The following is a 19,427-nucleotide window of genomic DNA, read 5'->3' as shown; positions in this document are numbered from 1 at the left end:
AAAAAAAAAAAAAAAAAAAAAAAGCAACAAACAGAACTCACAGATACAGAGAACTAGAGGGTGCCAGTGAGGAGGGGCGAGACAGGGGAAGGGGATTAAGGGGTGCCAACTACTATGTATAAAATAAGTAAGCTACAAGGATATACTATTGTACAGCACAGGGAATATAGCCAATATTATATAATAACTACAGATGGAGTACAACCTTTAAAAGTTGTGAATCACTAGGTTGTACATTTGAAACTTGTATCACAGTGTACATCAAGTACACCCCAATTTTTTAAAAAGCAATATAGAGAAAACAGTCTACAGCAGTAGCTCTCAACGGGGGTAGAGGGTGAATTTGCCCCTGGGGACACTTGGCAACGTCTAGAGAGATGTTTGGCTGTCATGACTGCAGGTCCAGGGAAGGGAAGGGCTACTGGCATCTAGTGGGTAGAAGCCAAGGATGCTGCTAAACATCCTACAGTGCACAAGACAGCCCCACACAGAGGATTATCTGGCCCCAAATGCCAACCGCCCCAAGTCTGAGAATGCTGCTCTAGAGCGGGACTGTCCCCGACATATCTGTGCGGAGGGAGATGTTCTCTAGCTGCACCATCGAACACACCAGCCGTTAGCCACACGTGGCTGTTGAGCGCTGGAAACATACATTTTAAATTTTAGTTCAGTAATTTAATGAATGAAAACAGCCACACGTGGCTAGTGGCTACCACACTGGACAGAGGTCCAGAAGGACGTAACCCAAACTGTTAAGCACAGATGCCTGGGGGGCAGGTGGGGGGGACTGGAAGGAATGGAAGGGAAGGTATGAAGGGAGACTTTTGCTCTTTGTTCTAGCAACAGGGAAGTGGCTAGATTTTTTTTTTTTTTTAACCGGGAGAATATATAAAATCTAGGATCTGAAAGAATGCAGAGAAGGAAGAAGTCCACTGAAGTCTGAAGTATTTCTGGCCACAGGAATGCTTCTGTCTGGAGAAGAAACAAGACTATATAGTTGTCCCCCTTATCCACAGGGGATACGGTCCAAGACTCCCCAGGGGACGCCTGAAACTGAGGATAGCACCGAACTCCTTCGGTACGGTGTCTTTCCTATACACAAATACCTGTGATAAAGTTTCATTTATGAATTAGGCACAGTAAGAGATTAACAACAATAACCAATAATAAAACATAACAATTATAACAATATACTGTAAAAAAAAAAAAGTTATGTGAACGTGGTCTCTCTCAAAATACATTACCGTACAAATTTAATGCCCTTTGCATCTTAACTAAAGTACTTATCACACACTGTGGCCATAAGTTTTGCAGTTTGAGGGGCACGAAAACTAGCACGAACTTCTTTTTCCCGCTTCATAATTTCACTGATAGAAGATTCATTCTTACCGTGGATCTTACCAACCTCAGCAAACGATTTTTTTTCTTTCCTTTAAGTCGAGGACTTTCACCTTTTCACTTAAAAGAAGCACTTCACAGCTTCCCTTTGACATGTCTGAATTGCCAACATCACTATTCGGGGCCATTATTAAGTAAAATAAGGGTTGTTTGAACACAAGCACTGTGATACTGGGACAGTTGATCTGATAACGGAGATCCATCTAAGTGACTACCGGCAGGATATGCGGGACAGAGGGATGATGAGTCATGTCCAGGGCAGGACTAAGGAAGACACAAGATTGCATCATGCTACTCGGAACAGCAGACAATGTAAAACTTATGAATTGTTTATTTCTGGAATTTTCCATTTAATATTTTCGGGTTCGTTACGGGTAACTGAAACCAGAGAAAGCCAAAGCTCAGAGAAGGTGGGACTACTGTTTACCAATGAAAAAAGCCAAGTCAATGTAGCACCTTCTTCAACCGTAAAGCTCAGAGCCTCTGACCTATAGCAAGTCTACCTAGAAGGACACAAACATTGGTACTGGTGACCAACGGGAAATGCACTAGGAAGCCAGCAGCAGCAATACAGAGAGAGCAAAACCCTGGAAAGGATCAAATGCCCATTACGGCAAGACCCCTGTACAATGGACTGTAGTCTGGAAAGAATAAGGTAGAGAGACACACACACTGGCAGGACAAGATCCAAGGGATAAAACGGAAGGAAAAAAGCAAGCAAAAGATAAGCAATTTATTGTGCTATATTTTAATAAAAATAATATATGCTGATATATGCATGGGAAAAAATACTAGGAAACAAATACACACACACACACACACACACACACAAACTGTTAACTCTGGTTCTCTGGGGTAGGGGGCAGTCACAGATGATGGAAACTGTCGCCTCTCCCTATTTCTCGTGCCTTAAGTCTTCCCCTATTGGTCTCTTTCTGCTCAGAGCACATGACACCTCGCACATTGCATCCAACCCCACGATTCAAAGATTATGAACTCAAATTCACCCCTGTTACCTTTTCATCCCAGGTCCTCACAGTCAAGCCACCGACTGCAGCCAAGGCAGGTGAGCTCCAGAACTCTGCACTTTTAGTTCTTCCCTGGCTGTTTCGCTTTTCTCCAACTCCCAACCCCTGTGCAAGACACATCCACACCAGACTTGCTCAGGCAAGCCCATCACCCAACTTCTACTTATCCGTCAAAACCCAACTCTGTTATTCCCAAAGAGAAGACGAAGCAGCTCTGTTCTCCCTTAGACTTACTCACCTGTTTCTCTCTAGACCAGGACTGGCAAACTCAAATCTACAGCAGCCCAGCAAGTAACAGAAAACAATAAATGAACAAAAATAAACACAGGATCCAGTGGGGTGGGGCACACTGAGGAGACCAGATCCCATGGGAAGGAAGTAGCTGCCCCCAGGTCCTACCAGGACACAATTCTACATAAGCCCAGCAGAGCAGACCATCCAATTCTTCAAGACAAAGACAAAACATAGATTGTGAGATGCAAACACTCAGTTTTTAAATGTTGGCAACTGATTCAACTTTAAAGTACTAGGCAAAACTAAAACCACACTGAGAGATAATTTTTTTACTTAGCAAGATAGCTGTTGACAGCTATCAAAATTACAAATGGACATTCATTTTGACCCAACCATTCCCCTTCGAGATATTCCATATGCTCCAAAATGGGTATAAAGACCATTCACCATAACATTGCTAGTAACGGCAAACTAGAAATAACCTAAACCTCATCTGTAGTAAACTGCTTAAAGTACATCTATTCGATGGAATCCTATTAAGCCACTTTAAAGAAAAAATTCAAAGGAATAAAGAAGCTTTTTATGTCCTGATATGGAACAAGCCCAGGGTGTACTGTTAAGTGAAAAGAATAGGTTGTAGTGTGTAAGGTGTACTAACAATTGAATAAAAAAGGGAAACATCCATGCATGTTTGTCTAGATAGATATAAAATACTTGTACTTTTTTTAGTAGATGGTTAAAGTTTCTCCAGAACGACACTGAAGAAATTGAGTGGTTGCCTGGGGAGGGGCACAGGGTAGGTGAACGGAGCGGGTGGGAGGGAGACTGAGTGTGCAATGTACACACTTCTGTACCTTTTAACACTGAACTGGGACTTCGCTGGTGGCACAGTGGTTAAGAATCTGCCTGTCAATGCAGGGGACACGGGCTCGAGCCCTAGTCCAGGAAGATCCCACATGCCACGGAGCAACCAAGCCCGTGCGCCACAACTACTGAGCCTGCGCGCCTAGGACCTGTGCTCCGCAACAAGAGAAGCCACTGCAATGAGAAGCCCGTGCACCGCAACGAAGAGTAGCCCCCGTTCGCCGCAACTAGAGAAAGCCCACGTGCAGCAATGAAGACCCGATGCAGCAAAAACAAACAAACAAATAAATTTATATAAAAAAAAACCAACACTGAACTATGTGACCCTGTGATTAAACTTTTAAAATTTAAAACCAAAACCAAAAAACAAAAAACAAAAAACCCACACTGCTGCCCAAACAGCACACAGCTCTCAGTCTGCAGCCTTAAATCTCAGCCACAGGCTTGTGGGTCAGAGACCAGATACTGCTCGCCTCCCACCCCAGGCCTGGCATACAGCAGGTGCTCGGTCGCTCTGCGTGGATCCCTTCACGTGCCCCAGGCACCCAGCGTGCACGGACCCTACTCACACGTGGACACTCTCGCTAGGCCATCTGCTCACGGGTTCTAGAAGAGGTCTGGTGTGGCAGCCCCCAGCAGCAGCCCACAGAATGCCAGAGAAATGAACAGAACTGAATGATTACAGGGAAGGCAATTCCCCAGATACCAGAACAATAAGCGAGAACATCTATAAACCGCTCAGCGTGTGCCGGCTGTCAATGTGAATTACTTCCCTTGATCCTGACCCCCATTCCGTGGGCGCTCTCCGTCCCCCTCCCACCCTGAGAGTCCTGCAGCTGGTGGGGGGCAGAGTCAGCTGTGGGTCCAGCAGGTGGACCCGAGAGCCATCGCTCTTAACCGGCGCCTGAAGACCTCACACTACAGCAGACTCCAAGAGCCACCTCTGAATTGTTCAGATGACCACCTAGGGAGGAACCCAATGACAGAGACACAGCAGGACACACGGAGGGTCCCCGGTGCCACCGCCCAGGCCCACATGGCTCCTCCCTCCACCCCACCGTCATCCTTGACGACGGCTGTCACTGCTACTGTAATTCCCGGGGGCCACACGCTTGGGACCTAAGCACCTGACATGCATCAGCTCATTCAGTCCTCACACACACACCTCCAGCACTGTCATCACACCGGTTTTCAGAGAGCTGGACTCTCTCGCCCAAGGTCAGACAGCCAGTGAGAGGAGGAGGCCAATGTGGACACAGGCAGCCGTGCTTGAATCCAGGCTCTCAGCCCCTTAAGGTCCTCAGCAGCCAAGCCAGGCCGCGGGGAGCCAGCCCTCCACCAGGAACCCGCCTCCTAACCGGACTCAGCTCCATCCGTGCTCCCCTGGAGACCGGGGCTGCAGTCCAGCCAAGGCGCTGCCCTACCGGGCGTGGCTCTGGCACCGAGACAGCCCCGGGAAGGCCATGGGGGATGTTTCCAAGGGCGCCTGTAAGACGCCAGAAGTTACAACACCTGTCGCTTGGGAGGAGTTTACCTCTGGAAACGGGTGGTAGAGGGGCCGAGGGGCTGGTCCGAGTGCAGCTCAGGCGTGGCAGGGCCCTCACAGGGAGCACTTCACACCTCTCCTAACGATGCTGCTGCAGGGGAACATGACCCTGGGCTCCAACGATCCCACTACAACCCTCACCCTCCTCTGCAGGGAAGCAGACGTGCCCTTGGCCCTGTTGTCTACACACAGCGTTGTCACGAGAAACTGGATCTAGAAAGCCTTTTACTCGTTCAACAAACATTTACTGTATGCTTGCAGACTCCGTTATCTCTCATAGCCACCAAACACACACCACTGCGAGGTGTTCGGTTCCCCCAGTCCATCCACAGAGCGTTAGCGTTACCACGGAGCAAGCCTGTCCTCAATCGACCACAGGCCCCTTCTGCCCTCCAGCTCCACCTGGCTCACACATTAATAAACAGGAAGCCTGATTTGTGGTCGACAAAGAAAGGAAAGCATGTGTTTTTACTTCTTTCTCTCTCTTTTTTTTGAACTTTCCCAATCTCGGGGGTTTGCGCTAGGCAAAAGGCAAAATTATCCTGACCCTGGAACAAGGGCCATTCTGGCTTTCATGGGGTGTAAAATGGCAGAGCCCTTCCAGAAATTAATTGTCCAAGATGTAGCAAAAATTCATGCATCAAGATAGCCTCTAGGGACTTCCCTGGTGGTCCAGTGGTTAAGACTTCGCACTTCCACTGCAGGGGGCGTGGGTTCCATCCTGGTCAGGGAGCTAAGATCCCACGTGCCGCATGGCATGGCTAAAAAATAAAGAAAGATAGCCTCTGTAGACTAAGTTCTAACTTCTAACAGCAAAAACCAACGAAAATAATGTCACCCAATAGCCATCCGATAAAATTATAGATCGGAAGGAAACATACCTAAATGTTAATAGGAAGTGGGGCTTTAAATTCTGGCTACTGCATCTTTAACCTTTCTCTAAGAGAAATCACTAGCTTTCTTTAACAGAAATTATTACTTTTATACCAGAAAAAATAAAATGCTAGTGTTTAAAAGTCCCGTGTGGGGTGCTTCTCTGGTGGTGCAGTGGTTAAGAATCCACCCGCCAATGCAGGGCACACGGGTTCGATCCCTGGTCTGGGAAGATCCCACACACCGTGGAGCAACTAAGCCCATGCGCCACAACTACTGAGCCTGTGCTCTAGAACCCGCAAGCCACAACTACTGAAGGCCACGAGCCTAGAGCCTGTGCTCCGCAATGAGAAGCCCATGCACCACAATGAAGCGCTGCAACTAGAGAAAGCCCCCGTGCAGCAATGAAGACCCAAAGCAGCCAAAAAAAAAAAAAAAAAAAAAGTCCCGTGTGGGGTCCCAGAGCTGGGGAGGGCTCTGAGTGGGTCAGGTACCTCCAGGGCCACAGCAGCTGTCTCCGGCTTGACTGTACAGGGGCTGTTCTTTAACAAGCTCTGGTCCCCCAGGCCCCTGGTTCCATCACTGGGCACAAAACAGCCCAGTACTGCTCAGGGGATATTAGTGACTGACAAAGGCTCAGCCCCAGTTAATGCAACAGCCTGGAAACACAAGAAATCTCAGTGATGCAGCAGGAAGCAGCTGGGAGGCAGTGAGGACTGAAACGAGAGCATCTCCAGCCAAATAGCAAATATGAGATCACCATAACCCAGGCCTGGGCCTCCCTCAACTATCCCTTTGTGTGTCTTTGGCGTGCCTCTGCTTTGCAGGACCAGCGTGCAGAATGAATACATTATCTGTAAAGTGACAATAAGAATCAACTTGTAAAAATACAGGGCCCTGGTTATGTAAATTAAAGGTGTCTCCTCAAAGAAATAATATGTTGCCACTTAAAGTGTCATTTACATAGCACATCATGATACAAAAAAAGCCTTACATTAAAATGCTGAATGAAAAGAAAAAGCAGGAAATAAAAACACATGTGCTACATGGTTATAATTCATCAAACAATGTACACACGGAAACAAGACAGGAAGAAAACAGCATATGCTAAAAGGTTTGTGTTAACTGTGGTTGCCTTTGAAGGGAAAGTTACACCAGTAACTCATTCATCAGTTTTCTCTGTTCTCCAATTTTTAATACATGTGCACTCACTTTACAATTAACAGAAAGTAAATTTTATACTTTTTTACTGTTTCCCTTATGATGAAAACTACTCAAAAAGAGGGTGTTTGGTTGTAATGTATGCAGAAATAGAAATATAATGTCGTTCACATGAAACTTACATAATGCTACAACCCAATGTTACCTCAATCAAAAAATATCAAAAATAAGAAATGCAAAAAAAAAAAAAAGGAAAGGAAAGAAAGATCAAGCTGCAGAATATACTGGGAGGAATCAAGGTAGAAACAAGGATTTGTGTTAGGACAGAGACTGCAATCTTTGAGCTAGTGTGGGCTATGGTGCAAAGTTATCATGAGGCAAAATAAAATCAAAGTAAAAATAAAAAGAGAGTACTTGGCCAGAAAGGCAAGGCCGCTGTGATGCGACCATTTTGCCACTTTTAGGTTCAGGGTTACCATGATGTGGCTATCCTATACGTCTAAAACTTGACTTCAGAGCAAGAAAACGAAGCCTCTCTCAAATAAATTTTTTGTTGTTGTTTTTTGTTGTTCTTGTTTTTTGTGGTACGCGGGCCTCTCACCACTGTGGCCTCTCCCGTTGCGGAGCACAGGCTCCGGACGCGCAGGCTCAGCGGCCATGGCTCACGGGCCCAGCCGCTCCGCGGCACGTGGGATCCTCCCAGACCGGGGCACGAATCCGTGTCCCCTGCATCGGCAGGCGGACTCCCAACCACTGCGCCACCAGGGAAGCCCCAAATAAATATTTTTTAAATACACATTTCTTGTGATACTGCTATGCTCCCATGAGGATGGCTAAAATGAAAAGTAACAAATACCAAGTGTGGACGAGGATGTGGAGCATCTGGCACTTTGCCGGGTGGAGAAGCACAAATTCGTACAATTTGGAAAACTATCAATTTCTACTAAAGCTAAACACAAATATCCCCAAGGGCCCAACAAAGCCACATAATACATGTCCTCAAGATAAGCTCAGGGAGGTCCACAGCAGCACCATTCATGAGACCTCAAGCTGGAAACGTCCCACTTGTCCATCAGGAAGAGATGGGATAGAGGGGTCACGGAATACAGCTGGCCCTGGAACAACATGGGTCTGAACTGCACCAGTCCACTTACTTATATGTGGATTTTTCTCAATAAATAAAGTACCTGTATTTTCATTTTACACATCTCTAAATTAACTAAGTTTGGGGAAACGTTTGTGTTTGATTAGAGATCACAATATGTAAAATCAAAACAACTAGGGTTTGAGTCCTTATTCTATTCAAACTGTTTGAGCTTCTGCTCTTGGGTTAGTCATTTATCAATTCCTCTGTTTCTGAGGCAAGGATAGCAAGCAGTACCAGTACTTGGATTTTTGACTGGTTGGGGGTCGACACCCCTAACCCCCTCCCCCCTCACTGTTCAAGGATCAATGGCTTATTCATACTCTGACTTCATATGGCGGACAGAAGTGAACAAACTACGATAAACATGCAACACGGTCAACCCTTATGAACCAAACATGGAGCAAGAATTAACAGGCATGAGTGAGTACCTGCTACATAACTGCATTTACTTAAAGGTCAAAAACAGGCCCAGCCAATCTCTGTTAGAAGTCAGGATATAGATCAAGGCGGGGGAGGAAGGAGGCAAGAGGAGGCTTCTGAGGTCAGAGCCTGTTTATCTGCTGCCAGTTACAGGAGTGTGTTCACTTCATGAAAATTCATCAAGCTGTGCGTTTATGATTTGTGCACTTTCCTGTGTGTGTATATATATGCATGGATGTGTATATATGCATAGTTTTTTATGCAGCTTATTTAGGGAAAAAACCTTACAAGGTGGGACAAGTGGTGTTATCTGTTTACTACCTAGTCCTTTGATTTACCAGGACACAACTGCGTCACTCCTTGTATGAGAGCCTCTAATTGCCTTTAATCTGGAGAACAGAAAAAAGAGAGGAGCGGATGGGGGCGGGGGAGGTTCTCCAGTTTTAAATTTTCTTTGCACTTTCATGGGGACTGACTGTATAAAAGCTAAAAAGTATTCAGATTCAAATCACTTCCTTTTACAGGGTGAGTACACACATTTTAGAAATAGATGTTCTGCAGTCCCCCCTCCATTAGCATGAATGTCTCTCCTGCAGAGAGAGTGAATTTAAAAAAATAAGGATCAATATGGAAACTAACTCTGAAAACAGATACTATGCTTCTGATGGATTTACAGTGATTGGGATAATCTGAAGTTTCCAGAATTTTCCTCTGTCACATCATTTCTGCTCTCTGCTTCTACCAGGAACAATGGAGAACACACACATTTACCTCCAAATCACTGAAGGCTCACAAACCCCCAATTCCTCTTCCCTCAACAAAAATCACTTCCTCTAAATGGCCATTACAAAAAAACTCAAATAGGAAAGGGCATAGAGACAGGTTGCAAAATACAATTTGCTGCAGAAATTGAAATTAAAATGAGGCTTTTAAAAAAACTAAAATGAGCTTTTAAGTTTTCTAAACCAAAACTGTTCTTCAGTTTGTCACCTGTAAAGCAGGGCTGTCAGGAGGATGAAATGGGACGATCCACGTAAAACTCTGAGAAGAGCACTGGACACCTAATCAGCACACAATAGGGGGCAGAAACTCTTATAATTCTCATCAAATTAATCTAGCACCATCCAAGTGACAAGAACTAACAAACCAACCATCCAAAGCACAACCTGAAATGTGACCCCTGTAAACTCTTTAAGCAAAAGGAAACATCTGGGGACAGCACCTCCACCTTACGGAGCATGTGGCATGTGTTTTAGGTTGCAGGGGGGTGGGGGGTGGCATTCAGCTCTAGTGGACGTAACTTTGCAACATGGAGAACTCTTTGCTTATGGAGAATTCTTGAGACCGGACTGTCTAAAGAAAAGCACTGAAGAACTCATCGTCGGTCTAAACTAAAGGTTTACCAAAAACACCGAGAGATTCCTCACCTACCAAAATAACCACACGATGCTTCCTATATTAGTCTGCTCAGGCTGCCATAAGAAAATATCACAGGCCGGGGGGCTTAAACAATGGAAATTTATTTTCTTATAGCTCTGGAGTCTGGAAACTCCAAGATCAAGGTGTCAGCAGATTTGTTACCTTCTGAGGCCTCTCCCCTTGGCTTGCAGACGCCCACCTCCTCCCTGTGTCCTCATGGGCTTTCCTCTCACGCCTGGTATCTCTCTTCGTGTTCTAATCTCCTCTTCTTAGAACACCACTCAGATTAGTTAAGGGCTCACCATAATGGCCTCGTTTTAATTTAATCATCTCTTTAAAGGCCCTGTCTCCAAACACAGTCACTTTCTAAGGTGCTGGGTTAAGACCTCAACATGGACATTTAGAGAGGGACACACGTCAGCCCATGACACCTTCCCAAACGCTTTCTCCCAACAGCTCAAGGCTTCCTTAGCTGCTAAATGAGAAGCTGAACTCAGAGTTAAGAACATAATCCAAACATGAATTTCTTGCCCAGCAGGTTTTTCTTTTTTCATTCTTTCTTTTTTTTTTTTTTTAAAGACAGGATGAGTCACCTTAAGGACAGTAAGGGGCATAGCCTTTCATAGAGTGTATGCATTCCACTCAGCCAGGGGGTCCTAACAGCTGTGATTCTGCCCACTCCTACTCCTCCCACCCCACCCCACCCCACCCCCCGGGAGGACATGGCAATGTCTGGAGACAGTTTTGGTTGTCACACTGGGGGGAGGGTGCCACTGGCATCTAGGGGGCAGAGGCCAGGGATGCTGCCCAACATCCTACAGTGCACAGGACAGGCTCCCAAGGCAGAGAACTGTCAAACCGAAAATATCAGTAGTGCTGAGGTTGAGGATCCCTGAGGTCTAAACTGGCCAAGCCCTACCTCATCTTGTGTCACAGCAGATGGCCCAGCAAAGAGAGGGAGAGCCTACCAGGCCCCGCTCCCTCCACAGGTGCCTTTTTCCTCAGGGAGGGCAGCCAGCAGGCTCTTCCCTGGCACTGGGCAAATGCCACAGAGATCTAACTGGAAGAAGGCAATAGTCTCCAGCCCACCCAGCTTTCCTATTCACACAGGAAGCCTTTCTTTCCATGGGGCCCCTTCCAACTGTCCTCTCCCACAAACCTCTCAAACTTTAGACAATGATTAAAGCAACGTTAAGGTCCCAGATGATCTAGGTAAACTAACCATCGTTTAAAAATCATGTTTTTCGGGCTTCCCTGGTGGCGCAGTGGTTGAGAGTCCGCCTGCCGATGTAGGGGACGCGGGTTCGTGCCCCGGTCCGGGAGGATCCCACGTGCCGCGGAGCGGCTGGGCCCGTGAGCCATGGCCGCTGAGCCTGCGCGCCCGGAGCCTGTGCTCCGCAGCGGGAGAGGCCACAGTGGTGAGAGGCCCGCGTACCGCAAAAAAATAAAAAAATAAATAAATCATGTTTTTCATGGACAACTTGGCAAAATAAAAAGAATTTTTAGGTCTACAAATAACAAATGCCGAGAAGGTGTGGAGAAAAAGGAACCGTCCTACACTGTTGGTGGGAATGTAATTTGGTGCAGCCACTACGGAAAAAGGTATGGAGGTTCCTCAAAACACTAAAAATAGAACTACCATATGATCCAGCAATCCCACTTCCGGGCCATATATCCGGACAAAACCATAATTCGAAAAGATGCATGCACCCCAATGTTCATAGCAGCACTATTTACAACAGCCAAGACACGGAAGCAATCTAAATGCCCATCAACAGATCAGTGGATAAAGAAGATGTGGTACATGTACACAATGTTAATTTTCAGCCATAAAAAAGAATGAAATAATGCCATTTGCAGCAACATGAATGGACCTAGAGATTATCATACTACGTGAATAACTTAAGACAGAGAAAGACAAATATCATATGACATTGCTTATATGTGGAATCTAAAACATGACCTAAATGAACTTATCCATGAAACAGAAACAGACTCACAGACATAGAAGACAGACTTGTGGTTGCTCAGGGGTTGGTGGGATGGGCAAGGGATGGAGTGGGAGTTTGGGATCAGCAGCTGCAAACTATTATGTACAGAATGGATAAACAACAAGGTCATACTGTAGAGCACAGGGAACTATATTCGATATTCTGTAATAAATCATAATGGAAAAGAATATATATATGCATAACTGAGTCACTGTGCTGGACAGCAGAAACTAACACAACACTGCAAATCAACTATACTCCAATAAAATAATTTTTTTAAAAGAGAATTTTTAATCTATTAGCACAACCAGCTTATCCCTTTTCTTTCCCCTTTGTAACAATAACATATTTTTAGACCAACAGCACCATGTTATTAGCACAGGCCACCACTTCCTAAATGTCAGGCATGACATGGGCACGTCTACAAACCTACGGAACTATTACTGACTTCCTACTTTTAAATCAACTCTGTGTTTTTTACTGAAATGTATTCTAAAAGAAAACTTCCTGTCACTACTACAAAGAGAAAACAAGTTATCACTTGGCACAAACAGAAGGAACTATAAACATATTTGCTAACCTTTCAACGTTTGGCCACGAGCCACCTAAAGTGATCTCTGGCGAAGCTTCCCACAGGCCAAGCTCTGAATACCTCAATCAATCTTTCAAAGTCACATAAATAAAAGATGCTAGCTTTAAAAACAATCAGCGCCATTCTATCTCTTTAGGTAAAAGTCATCGAAAAATATGTTACAATGAGTCTTTTTCTTTCTAAATTAAACCAAAGTCCACTCACTTTTAGGAGGGAAGCTCCAGGCACTTCATGTCCATTCTCAAAGGTGGCCATCAAGTCTGGCCATCTCTAGTTAATGACTTTCATCACGTGCATCTGGGTAGAGATATTAAAAGAAACTTCTGTTCTGAGAAGTAACAGCCCAAAGTCCAAAGACGGATCATTCGACACCCCACCCACCTCCTCCTTTCTACTTGTTGCATGGGTGGCCGAGGTCAAGGTCAAATGGCCACCCTGCTTCCTTACGGACTGGCACCCAGGTGGCTCACTGGCCTTCCTCAGGGAAGCCCCAGCAAGAATGGCGCCTGTATCCACGCTCTACCCTTCAGCATCTCCACCTGGGTTTGTAATTTCACATCTGGTGTCACTGCCTGTGCCTGGCATGGGCAGGGAGCACCTGGTCCGGGTTTGGTCAGTACAGGGGAGGGCCCACGGCAGAGATTCTGTAACAGGAAGTGGATGGCACAAGTGCAGCTGGGCTGGCAGAGGACGCATAGAGCACTTCCTGATGGGCTGCTACCAACGCCTGCTCTGACTGTTCTCATCCAAGGGAGCAGAGAGCTGTTAATGCAACTCTCCACTCCATCACAGAGAGGGGAAGGGCTGGGGTCTATGCATTTCATTCACCAGCACAATCCCCCTATGTGCTCCCCCAACACACCCCACCCCCCAATATTAATATCTAATATTAGGTATTAGGACTGCATACCTAATACCACGTCCACTGTGCCAACAGAAAGACACTGAAAACAGAGGCACCCCTACATACAGCCCATCCTTCTGATTTGTGGTATTTGTTTTTGTCAATTCACCTACTGCCTAAAATTCGTTACCTCAAAAATCAACGCTCACAGCACTCTTGTGGTCATTCACAGACATGCTCAGAGTGGAAAAAAACAATCTGAGTCACCCACACACATTCCCAGCTGAGGCTGAACGGGGCGAGGATCTGCCTTCTCGTCTCCGCTCTCATACTGTACAAAAGTGTCCTCTTCATGGCCTGTTTAGTGCCATGTGTCCTGCCTTTCTGTGCTTTTTGTTATCTATTTCACTGTTTAAAATGGTCCCAGCACTGTCAGCGTTCCTAAGAGCAAGAAGCCTGTGATGTGCCTCGTGGAGAAAAATACATGTGTTACATATAAGCTTCCTTCAAGGCATGAGCTGCAGTGCTGTTTGTCATGAGCTCAATGTTAATGAATCAACGATATGTTTAAACACCATATCTTTCAACAGAAATATACCTAACACAAGGTTCTCTATTGATCAGTCGACTGAAATGTTGTAACCCAAGGCTCGCAGGAACCTAACCCTATATTTCCCCCTAGGAGCTGTGGTTCACTGTTCGCTAATTCAGTGCTGGCAGTGACTTCACAGAACAGAACTAAGGCAAGTTATGAGAATCAACTGTACTGTATACCCAATACTACTCTCCATGATGTCAACAGAGACAGGCATTTTAACATCACAAATCAGAAGTGACAGCTTCAATAAAAAGTTCAGAACTTCCCACTGAATAAACACATCTGTATAAAGAACTCCCTACGCGGGCACTGTTCATCCACATCAACAGTGAATTCACATCGCTGATGCACCCTCGTCCTGGCATGGCATGAGCACCTCTGCAAAGGAGCACGTGGCCTGCAGCAGCCCTGCCACTACAGATTTAGTCATTTGAGGTCTGAGAGAGCTTCTGGCAGAGTCAAGTCCTCTGTGGCCATTTTCTGGCCAGAGTTCTTACTCAACCAGACTCTCTACAAAGTTCTAGAAAGAAGAGGAGATAGTGTTACCCAGTGCAAGAGTCCGCATGAGGCTTGGTCCCTCTTCCAGGCTGTGCAAAGAACAATTTCTGAGGTTCTCTGAGGGCTCATATCTACTCTGCATATATTATGCCCGACCACATGGGCTCTTACTATGTCGCCACTTTACGGAAGAGGAAACTGAGGCACAGGAGGGAAAAGACAGTGGTCTGGGACTTCCCTGGTGGCACGGTAGTTAAGAATCCACCTGCCAGACTTCCCTGGTGGCACAGTGGTTAAGAATCCGCCTGCCAATGCAGGGGACACGGGTTCCAACCCTGGTCCGGGAAGATCCCACGTGCCGCGGAGCAACTAAGCCCGTGCACCACAACTACTGAACCTGCGCTCTAGAGCCCGCGAGCCACAACTACTAAGTCCACGTGCCACAACTACTAAGCCTGTGCTCTAGAGCCTGTGCTCCGCGACAAGAGAAGCCACGGCAATGAGAAGCCCGTGCACCACAACGAAGAGTAGCCCCCGCTCGTCGCAACTAGAGAAAGCCCGTGCTCAGCAACAAAGACCCAACGCAGCCAAAAAAAAACCTCACAGTAGACAAGAGAAATAAAAGCATATGTCTATACAAAGACTTGAATGTTCTTAGCAGTGTTATTTACAATAGTCAAATACTGGAAATAATCCAAATGTCCATCTTGGTGAACAGATAAACAAAATATGGTATATCTACACAATGTAATTCTATTAAGCAATAAAAAGGAACTTTAAAGCCATTGTGCTAACGAAAAAGAAGCAGACTCACAGACAAGGAGAACAAAACTAGTTGTTACCAGGGGGGGGTGGGGGGGTGCTAAATAGGGGCTGGGGAGCAAAAGGTACAAACTACCGGGTGTGAGATGAGCTCAAGGATGTACTACTGTACAGCATAGGGACTATAACCAATATTTTGTAATAACTGTAAATGGAAAGTAACCTTTAAAAATTGTATAAAAAAATAAAATTAAAAAAAATATGCTGTGAAAAAAGGCAGATACAAAGACAACATATTTTATGATTCCATTTATATGAAATTTCCAGAAAGGGCAAACCTCTGAAAACAGAAAGCAGATCAGTGACAGCCTGGGATGAACTGCGAACAGGCACGAGGGAACTTTTGGGACTGATGGAAATGTTCAAAAACTGGATTGTGGGGATGGCTGCACAAACTCTATAAATCTACTTTAAAAAAATCAGTGAGTTGTACATTAACAGTGGATGTATTTTATGTGATGTAAATTATACTTGAATAAAGTTATTTATAAAAAAAAAAAAGCTGAAATAGACTCTGTACCTAAATAGTCAGCTCTTTCTTAACCCAGTTCATCCAAAACTTCCTAATGCCCCAAGTCCAAATACATCAAAAATCAAAGCATCCTTGTCCAATTTGGCCACAAAACCCCGAATTATTACTAAGAGAAGGCAAAGTCGCAGTTCTGCCAGACCTGCTTTCGACAATATCTATCACACCAGGGCGTCTACATACCTGGATGGAATAGTTTATGTAGTTAATCATTTCCTGGATTTGATCAGGAAGGAGCAATGAAGTCAGTAATATTTCTTTACTTGCTACCATCAAAGGTCCTTCCTCTCAAAGGAGCGTTCCGGAGATCCCCCAAAGCAAACCTTACACAAAGACCTAATTATCACTATCTGTCCTAGTAAAGACCCAGGATGTACTAAGCACTTAGTGTTCCAAACTTAACATGGATTAAGTCTCAAAACAATCCTAGGAGGTATACATAATTACTGTTACTCCCACTTTACAGATGAAAAAATGAGACCCAGAAAGGTAAAGTAATTTCCCCAAGTCACACAGCTAGTGAGTGGCAAAACCCAAGCTTGCACCCAGCTCTCCAATCCTACGCCCACGCTCCTAACCAATCTCTTGTGTTTCACCAGGAGAACTTCATTTAGCCAGAAGGAAAGCACATGATGTCAGAAAAATGGTTTCCAGCAATGTGAGGCAAATGCCTTGTGTCCAAACAAAACCACTGTAAGTTTTCTCAACATCAGGATGTGGTAACTTTCTCGAGAGAAAAGAGCTCTGGGTCTACGGGATTCCTCCAGCAAATAAACTGCATGTCTTGGCGACATATGCTGAGTGACCCCAGCATTAATTATACTCTGTCTCCTGGGACCTGTGGCACCTATGTCTTTGGTTTTTTAACCACAAAATCCCCCAACCACCCTACAGCTTTGAGGCATTAGGTAAAAAGAGTTGATCCACCTCCTCACACTGAGTATCCCTATGATCTCCAACAAATTATTTAGCATCACTGATTCCTAGTTTCCCTGTCTATAAAATGAAGAAACTAACTCCAAAAATTCAGTTGTCATGAGGATTTAAACACAGCCATTTATCTCAAGTGCCCAGCAAAGAGTCTGACGCATCACAAATATATTTCTTATTCCTTTACCTCCCCCCGCCCCCCGCCTTAAACTACAGGAAGCCTTTCCATCTCTCTGTGCTTCCAAAAGTGTTTCCCAACACCAAGATCCGCAACTTGACAAGGCTACTCCTAAAAATGCAGATTAAATACTAGAACATATACGCAAATACCTGGAATTCCAGATACATGAGTTGAATTTGAATCCATGTCACTGTTTAGGAAATCAATTAGTTCCAAAGTGGCAAATTCTAAAGGAGTGATCTTCCATGCCAATAACAAACAGAAATCTTTTTTGTTTTTTCCAACTGTCAGCACCACTCCCTCTGGGCCCCTGTATCAACGGTGCATATTTCTATCATGGTAATCAACACTTTTAAATAATTATTTGCATTTTTCTCTCATGCACTGAATCAGAGGTTCTCAACTATGCCAGGGCATTAAAATCATCAGGGCAGCTTATAGCCATGTCCCACCCCAGACTCTTATTTCAAAGGTCTAAAATGGGGCAGGGATGGTAATTGTTTAAACTGCCCAGGTGATTCCAATGCAGGGTCAGGAGGCGCGCACCTGTGGTCAGGGCTTGTTTAATTCGTATATGCACCCCAGACACCTGACACAGCCCCCCCCCACACACACACACAGTAGGCATTTTATAATTGTTTTTGGCACAAATTAATAACTAGAGGATCTTCGAGTCCACTGATCATATTAATCCATTAAAACACTGAGAAAAAAAACATTTACTGAGGGTGTATATATTACATCAGGCACTATGCCAGGTATAGGGCTCAAGTTAATTGTTATCGTTCTTTAGCCGTGAGCGGTCAGGATTACAAGGTGCGCGAACTGTGAAGGAAGGGGTGGAGGTCTGTCGGTCTCTGGGGTCAGAGAGCCCGAGCGCAATCTGCATTTTGCAGCATCTTCCCAGCAGTCCTCGACCTCGCTGGGCTCGCTTCCTCCTCTGTATTCTATCAAAGGGGACTCCTCACCGGGAGATTTAAGGAAGACTTTAAGAAGACAGGGACAAAGACCTCACAAAATGGCAGCTGGCATCATTCTTCATTTTTCTTAATTCGACGGACACCTGGTGAAGCCAGCCTACTTGTTCACCCTCCTCACCCCCTCCATCAAGTAACTGACGCCGCAAAGAGCGGCCGCCACAGGGAAAAAGCCCAGAGAGAACAGGACGCCAAAGGGAAGGGCGGGTCCGGGAGGCCCGGCCCCGCCCAGCTGCGGTTCTCAGCCTTCACCCGACAACAGCCTCACCAGGGCGGGCTCGGAAAATGCACATTTCCAGGTCCCACCCCCAAGAACTGATCGGCAGGTCTGGGCGGGGCCAGGGAATCTGCATTTTAGCCAGCTCCCCTCAACCTCCCCCCCCCGCCAGCTAACTCTCGCAGGCGATACCACAGACCCTTAAAACCTCAACAGGTCATTGCCATCCTCCGAATAGGAAGACGGCAGGGCGCAGAACATCCCCCCGTCCTCTCTCTCCAAGTGAGGGAAACCCTCACCAGTATGCCCAGGGGCCTGCCAATACGGGAAGGCACAGCAGGTGGCAACCCCTACGCCTGCCAGGGGGCTCCTTCTCTCAAACTGTGGGGAACCGTGGAGGTGGGGGGGGGGGTCTCCTGTCGACCAGTAGGAACCCTTCTCGCCCTCCTGCGGCTACTAGTTCGGGTCCAGCCGGGGCCGGGAGGGGAAGGCGGCCATCTGGGGGCTGAGACCTGGAGGCACTGATGAGGACCCCCCCGGCGGGTCTGCGGAGGAAGCCATGCCTCCCCCGACAAATAAACTGACCATATCCGGGCTTCCGAGGACTCCACGCGCAGAGCAAGGTTTGATACTGACCGAATCGGAATTACAACGACAAGGAGTAATGAGGAAACAAAATGGTTAAGAGGCAAGGCTGATCCCAATTCCACGCGCGTGTAAACAGCGCTGGGCAGGCCCGGCTTCTCGGGGTTTCGAAAGGAAGGTGGGCATCGGTGCGAGGCAGCCGGGCGCTTGGGCCCAAAAGGGACACGATCGCGGCGGGGGCTGGAGCTGAGCCGAATTCCCTCCCAGCCCGCCCGCCCGCCGGCCTCCCAGGCCCGGCCACAGGCTCATGGCGCCGGCCAACCTGTCAGGCCCGGCCCGCCCTGCCCGAGCGCCAGGCTCCGGCCGCGCGCGGACAAAGGAAGGCGGCCAGCCCCGGGTCCCGCTCACCCGCCGCGGGGCCTGCTGTCCATCCGCTTCTTCTGGCGCACCGGCTGCAGCGGGATGTTGTCCGTCATGTCGCCCGCGCCGCCCGCCTTGGCCGCTGTGCCCCCCGCGCCGCCTGGGCCGCCGCCCGGTCCGGCCTCCGCGCCACCGCCCGCCGGCGCCGCGCCG

The 19,427-nt window shown here is 46.7% G+C and overlaps 1 protein-coding gene across 1 annotated transcript in view; it reads right to left on the bottom strand.

Moving 5' to 3' along the window:
• ATP9A (ATPase phospholipid transporting 9A) overlaps nucleotides 1–19,420 on the bottom strand; it is a 134,798-nt gene extending 115,378 nt beyond the window's left edge. The window contains exon 1 of the mRNA XM_007446366.1: nucleotides 19,263–19,420. Coding sequence (XP_007446428.1) covers nucleotides 19,263–19,330 — 68 coding nt within the window. The 5' untranslated portion in view covers nucleotides 19,331–19,420. The remainder of the gene's footprint in view (nucleotides 1–19,262) is intronic.
• Between the last annotated feature and the right edge of the window lie 7 nt (nucleotides 19,421–19,427).

This window comes from Lipotes vexillifer, unplaced genomic scaffold, assembly GCF_000442215.2.
Source record: "Lipotes vexillifer unplaced genomic scaffold, Lipotes_vexillifer_v1.1 scaffold251, whole genome shotgun sequence".
In the NCBI taxonomy this organism is placed as follows: Eukaryota; Metazoa; Chordata; class Mammalia; order Artiodactyla; family Lipotidae; genus Lipotes; species Lipotes vexillifer.
This window is presented reverse-complemented; position numbering and strand designations above follow the sequence as displayed.